Raw genomic sequence first — 7,083 nt, 5'->3', positions numbered from 1 at the left:
CCGCGGCCCCGCCTCGCCGCCCCCGGGGCTGCCCGCAGGAGGCGCCCGCTCGCCCGTTACATCGCGGCGCCGCGGGCTCGGGCCGCCTGAGGGAGCTGCGCGGGGCGCCCGGTGACAAAACGGCCGCAGACGGCGCCTGCCACCTCGAGTCCGGGGCGGGAGGCTGAGGTAGGGGAGCGCCCGCCGCGGCCTGAGGGCGGGAGTGCGTTGGAGGCCCGGCCCGGCCCGGCCCCGGGGGCTCCTCGGGCCTTCCCCTCCCTGAGGCGGCGGCTTCCCGCCGCGGGGCTGAGGGGCCGTTGGGACGCGGAGGGGTGGGGGGCCTGTGCCCGTGGTGGGGCATAAGGAACTGTCCCCAGAGCCGTGTGCCCGCGCTGAGGTGCAGTTGGGAAGCGGGGGGTGGGCGAAGGGCAGCAGGGGAGGTTAAACCCCGCAGCGTTGGGAGGATGAAAAGCCATCGCTGTCTCGGGTGGGAGCGTTACGGGGGGGCCCGTGTGTGGAAGGCCTTTGCCGTAGAGGCGGCCGAGCGCGGGCCGGAGGGGAGCGCAAGGTAGCAAAAACGCATCGGATGCCTGCGCTTCAGAGGCATCAAAAGTGCAGCCTCAGATTTCCCTGCCCTGATTACATGCCAGGTAAGGCAGGGAATTTAATTGGAATTACGGTCTCTAACTTAAGGCTGTTGGCTTCCACAGCGCCCCGGTGCAACCAGCTAGAAATCCTGTGGCTGCTTAATTTAGGCAGCCACAAAAAACCCCGTAGCCTTTCTTAAACTATTAAATACTACAGTTGATCTGTTCATTCTTGTTATTTATGTACATAGATACTAAAGTCCTCACAAGAAAATGCAGGGGAGGCAGTTAGGGAGCAGGATTATTCTTTTTTTCTTGTTTCTGCATAAAAAACCATCTTTAGTGGAGGAGTTAATTTACTGGAACTCATCATGCAACATCTCTACCGGAAACGTGCAGGGCCACATCTCTGCACAGTTCACAGTTTGTGTATTTTTCATGGTTTCCTTCTTCAGAAAAAAAGAAAGCTGGCGTTTTGTAACAAAGGGATGGTTTCTCACAGTAGAGAATTGTGAGCCCGCCGGGCTGTGATGAGCAAACATTGTCTTCACAGGGTCCATTCAGCGTGTGGGCTCCTGTGTCACTTCTGCCCCTCCACTCCCAGAGCGTGGTTGGATCACATCGACAAAACAGCAATGCCCCAAATTTTGTATTCTCAGGGTACAGATTGATAAACTACGTATGAAAAACATCATTACATTTCACGTAATTTTTATCCACAGAAAAGTTTGGGTTTTTTAAGTCGCTAGAACGTGCAGCTTGCGTCTTGTCTACAAAACAGTAAAAAGGCAGACATCCCCTTCGTGCCGTTCATTTGCATGGCCCATCTTTCACCTGGAAGAAATACTTGTTCTTTAGGACATAGTGGCTTTGAAATAGGATCCTGCCTGAAATCTTTATTGTAACATTTGACTTCAAAAGAAACACTACTGGGTTGGAAAGGAAGGCGTGCTAGTGAGTTGATCCTTAAAAGTAATGAAATTTGGTAAGAAGCTACTAATGTTTAACGAATAACAAGGTTAAGGTTATTTTGTCTATCCTGCAGGTCATTCTGTGGAATTATGGCAGCAAAGAAAAAAAAAAAAAGTATGTTTTCCCAGTCCTCTGCTTTACTGTTATTATTGAAGTCAGTGGCATGCTGTAGTTGAACCATTTCAGTCTTACTAGTTGAAATATCTTTAACTTTTACCAATTATGTAACAGCTAAATCAAAGTTTCTGATTTTTTAAAATGTATCTTTGATCTGTACAAGCTTACTTGTCTAAACACGCCCCAAAGTGAAATGAAAGGTAGTGTTCTTGTTCCTACCAGCCACTAATCTAACAGCTGTTGAGGTGTGCGTGGAGAAAGTGTCTGCAGCAGTATCGTGGTGTTAACTTCTTGCATCTTTTCAAACTCATTACAGTGCTGTTTGCTCATACAGACTCTGATCAAAGAATGCGTGCTTGCATTTCTTGGTTCTTTCAGAGGCATGCTTAATTATCTGGGTCTATTCATAGTCTAAACATTCAGCATTAATAATTATGCTGGTTGCTTCAGGGCAGAGCTTGCCACATTTGTTATCGACAGTAAGCAGTGAGAATTAATTGTCTCTCATTAATTCAGTGGTGAACAACTTATTTCATACAGCTTTAAAAGCGGGAGATGGCCTCACGATGCGGTGTTGTGCCGTTGTTGCAAGAAGCGGGTTGTTCTCACTCTTGTAGTCACTTGTGCACCACAGTCCCCTCGGTTTGCCGGCTCTGTTGATGCCAAGCACAGCTCCAGTCCTGGAATTGCTGCCCGCCAGCCTGCTGCCTGTGCGGAGCTACCAGGGCTCTGCGCAGCCACAGCAGACCTCCCACGTAATTTTTGCTTCACGAAATGGAGTTGGCATCGAGATAGTTTGCTGCTTGTCCAGACACAACTCTGCTTTGTCACACCCAATTGATGCCTTAGTTCTGAATCACATCGATAGACTTGTGCTCACAGGCAGAACTCATTGTTGGTCTTGTGCTTCAGATATTTCAAAAATTAATATCCCTGAGTAATTTTGCGTAAATGAGTAGTTCCATTCAGTTCATGATGGAGGCCCTGTTTCCCTAGGCAAGGCTAGGAAATGTTTTAAAATAAATACATACACCAGTTACTAGAAGACTCTGCTATAACTGTGACAACTGCTTATAAGACACTGTTGCCAATTAATTGCATTTGCCCCCAGGGTAATACAGGCTGTTTTTCTTTAATTCTGAAGACTATATGGCTATAACTTGGAAGTAAACAAGCATGAAATGAGCATGGCCACAGCCTGTAATCCTCAGAATTCACCCTTCCATTGGCCGACGGCTGAGAGAACCTCATAAATTTAAGAATATTCCACAGCATGTCTGCCTTAAGGAATCTGATTTAGAGGCTTAATCTCCATAGGTTTTATGATTCATCACATTTGATAGACAAGGAGAAATATGAAATAAGGCCCATGTGCACTGCTGGAACTCCACTGACATTAGACATCTATCATCAGCTACCATTTGTATTCTACTTCTTAAGTATTTATGCCTCTCATTAGTGAATTCCTCACAATCTTTAAATGTATTTCTCTTCTCAACAACTTAATGAGGTCAGGAAGAACTGTCACAGTTAGGAAAGTGAACAAAGAGGGTGTTCTGCTCTGGGCTTGCAGGAAGACTGTGACAGAGAAACCGGGCACATCTCTTGTCGATACTCTGCCGGTACCCTGACCCACTGCGTCATGCTTCTTTCCATTTGCACACTGTTTGTTTGCTAATAAAAATTAATACAGAATGTTCCCACTTGAAGACATCTCAGCTGTCAAAATACAGTATGAAATGAGCTGATGTTTAAAATAATTTTATAGATAAGTAGGTGGGCCTTGAGTACTTTCAAAGTAGAGCTGAAGACTATTTTACAGTGTTCCTAAAGATGAGCTGTCACAACATATTGGTATGCAGGCTGGGGGTGAATGAGTTTTGGATCTTTGAATTTTCTTATAAAAGGCTGCGCTGCTCTTACTATCTGCACCACAAATTCCAACAACTGCTTTATGAATTCATCTGCAGTTAAGTTTCATCCTTCAGAGCATCAAAGTTTATCCAGGGTCTTCATTTATATTCATCAGTGAGGATGAAAATAAAATTTAGCTTTAATTCAAAGGCTAATTTAGATTTCAGTATATGATTAACATTCCACATACAATCACTGCCATCAAAGTCAAGCATATGCATAAATCTTTGCAGGACTGGGGCCAAAACGTTTTTAAGTATCCACTTATTCAATACATTTTATATAAAGAATTATTCTTATCTATTATTTATGCAAGGGCCTTAACTAGGTAAATCTTGACACAGCTAAGTCTCTCCATATTATTACTCATTTTCTTACTTTTCATCTGGCTTCTACTATATGCACTGTTATCTAATTCTACCAGCACTTGGGTATGAACACAGCTCACTAACTGGAAATACGATGTTACTCTTCTGCACGAGTGTTTACAGGAGCAGCAGGAGTATTCAGCAAACAATCTCAAAAACTAAGCTTTTGGGAAAATGTGTAAGAACTCCAACAGGTAACAGCAGTGACTGTATAATTTGTTAAAAAAAAACATTAAAAATATAATCAACGCTAAATCATAAAAAGCTATACTAAATTATAAATTATCGGAATACATTCAGGAAAACCACTGTTTTTTCCATTAAAATACCATCATTCAACTACAGCAAACAGAGCTCAACTAGTCCACTTAAGACAGAGTGGAATCACCAAAACTTTAATACTATATTTTTGGCATGCAATATATACATAATTAAACAGTTAAAAAACATATACAAGTGTAGTATACATAAGGTAAATGCAGTCTTGCTGTGGATTGTATCTATCAGTATATTCACAGTGCCAGTCATAATGTTTGCTAGCAAGAAAAATAGTAATTGGTTTTTATTAATAGCGCTAATCAGGCAAATGTGCGGCAGCTTGCCGTCCCTTCCCATAGGCGCAGCCTCCGTTTCATGCTTTGTACTGGTATTCAGGGGCTTTACAACATTCCAGCAACAGGGCACGCTGGACCCCTTCACAAGAAGCTTTGTGAACACCAACATGAGATCGGTCACCACAAAACAGGTGAAGAAAGTCAGGCAGTGAGCGACCACCCATATGCAGTAGGACAGGTTAGCCATCCGGCGGGACACGGGGTCCGCATATGCTTCCGACACATGAAGAAACACGAAGAGCACGAGAGCTGTCAGCAGTAAGAAACACGCTGCTTCAATCCAGCCTTTGACTGAGTTTCTGCACTTCTGCAGACAGAGTCCCACTTGGACACTCGCCATGTATATGGCGAGATACCCAAAAAGAGAGAGCAGTCCTTCCCTGTTGGCATTTAAAAAGCCAACCCTGGTGTCCCTGCCGTTGCTGCCGTGCAAGATAAACATCTTCAGAGAGGTAGTGTTAAGAATAAGCTGATAAAGTACAGCGAGATTTATAGCAACAATCCAAGATTTAGTTTTTGGAAATATGGCTAAGAGTAGAGATGCTGCAAGCCTCACAAATGCTAAGGTAAAGAAAAAATTCCAGTGCACTCCATACTCGGAAGTATGTTCATGATACTCTATAGATTTAACACTAAGCAGTCGTCCAACGCCAAGAAAAATCAATGGCCAAATGGAAAAGAACTGCCTGGCCAAATTGGAAAATTTTGGTTGTGTCACATAAGACTTTTGTCTAACTTCAGGACAAACGAGAGCATTACCAAAAATAAAAGCTCCGACCCCCAAATCCATCACTCCTGTTCCGTAGGTCTCTGCTTTGGCATATCGCCGTGGATATTGTGGGAAATCCACTGCTAAAATGCTGATTGATGTCAACACATTGACATAAACGCGAAACACAGTTATTGCTGGAATGTATTCTGGATCCAAGTACGTCTTCTGGAAGTCTTGTACACTTTGCCTAAAAGACACTCTGGTCTCATGTTTTCTTTGGCTGTATATTTTAGAAAATATTCCGGCACAGAAGGCTGCCATGGTAGTTGGCATGAAAAAGATGATCGGAGACAAAACTGTACAGGAGAAAAGGAGAGGAGATACCAGCACGAGGAAGTCCAGCAGCAGGCTGTATTTCCTTGAACTGAAAGGTTTCCCATAGTGCAGGTAATATGAAATCAAGAGGAGTCCTCTGCAAAGCAGGCAGAGTGGAGCTAGAGACAAGCCCAGGGAAATCTCCACCAAACTGGTTCCATTCAAGTTGCTGATAAAGGCTTCCTTCAGATGTTTTTGTGACATTCTTCTTCCTTCCTCTGAAAACACAAACATGAACTTCAGTCAGTTTTGTTAGACAGGGGTCTTAGAACTTCATCAAAAATCAATCTTATGTACCAGATCATTAAAGCATACAGTGATTTCAGAAGTCATCTAGTTTTGTTACTCTTCCATTTAAAGGCTGCAGACCGGCCTCGGTGCTGCAGCTGCTGGCGCAGACACTCGGCTGTGGCTGCGAAACGGAGCAGAGGCACTTGCAAGGCCTGACTGAGCTCCAGCATTACAAATCTTGCTGTGTTCCAACACAATTCATAACATATTTTTGCTGAAGATTTCTAAATGTCAAACCAATCATACTTTATGTCCTCCTCTCTAAGATACACTTAGTCATGTTCTCTATAGCGCACATGAAACGGATAGGTAAAACTGTGCTCCTATTGCAGTTTCTGTTGCCTGGTCAGCAGAGAGTGTGCCATAAAACCAGCACCTAAAATCCCCACTTTCAACAGAAAAATCGCAATATATCCTTTTGAAAGAAGTCCGAGTCCCCCAGTGACCCTGCCCAGCCAGGCTCCTCTCTCGCGTTAACTACAAAGTCAAAATTGCTTTTTTTTTTTTTTTGGCCCGTTTCACCCGCAGGGCGGGCAGCGGCAGGGCCGTTGTTGGCTCCCGGGGCCCGGTCCCGCGGCGGCCGGAGGGAGATGGGGGTCGGGCGGGGGGGGGGGGGGGGGGGAGGAGAGGTGGGGAACGAACCCGCATTTCAACGCCGAAGGCGACCCCCGGAGCACGCCGGTGCCCGTTAATCGCTTGCTCTCGCCGTCCCGGGCTCCGCAGGCGCTCTCGGCCCGCCCCCGCCCCCCGGCAGGTAAACGCCGCCCGCTCTCCCCGCCCGCACTTTCGCCGCCGTTCCGTACCCGCCGTTCCGCACCCGCCGATTCGCCGCCGCCCGCCCCGCCCCGCCCCGCCGCGCTGCCCTCCGCCTCGGCCCGCGCTGCCCGCGGTGAGTGTCCCCCCGCCCGGCCCCCGCCCGGTCCCCGCCATCGCCGCGGACCTCAGCGGAGCCGCCGCCGCCGGGCGCTGCCCGGAGCGCCCCCGGGGAGAGTCGTGCCCCGGAGGCGCTGCGCTCCGGCGGGGAGGCCCCCGGGACCGTCCCGGGAACGCGTGGGCTTGCAGTGGTCCGGTGGCGAGGCCCTGGGGTGGGGGAGGGAACGGCCCGTTGGGAGCGACCTTGGGGCCCCGGCGAATGTCAGATTCTGCCCTGGCGA

General features: G+C 47.2%; 1 protein-coding gene across 1 annotated transcript; it reads right to left on the bottom strand.

The window, feature by feature from the left end:
- Positions 1 to 4,317: 4,317 nt before the first annotated feature.
- On the bottom strand, positions 4,318 to 6,674 carry PIGW (phosphatidylinositol glycan anchor biosynthesis class W). The gene is made up of 2 exons (XM_082493245.1): positions 6,572 to 6,674; positions 4,318 to 5,856 (listed from the first exon to the last, which is right to left on the bottom strand). The coding sequence occupies exon 2, from the start codon at positions 5,840 to 5,842 to the stop codon at positions 4,322 to 4,324; it is 1,521 nt and encodes a 506-aa protein (XP_082349371.1). The 5' UTR covers positions 5,843 to 5,856; positions 6,572 to 6,674; the 3' UTR covers positions 4,318 to 4,321.
- Positions 6,675 to 7,083: the final 409 nt, after the last annotated feature.

Source organism: Vanellus vanellus, assembly GCF_965231255.1.
Source record: "Vanellus vanellus genome assembly, chromosome: 19".
In the NCBI taxonomy this organism is placed as follows: Eukaryota; Metazoa; Chordata; class Aves; order Charadriiformes; family Charadriidae; genus Vanellus; species Vanellus vanellus.
The sequence above is the reverse complement of the archived record's forward strand: the minus strand, read 5'-3'. Positions and strand labels throughout refer to the sequence as shown.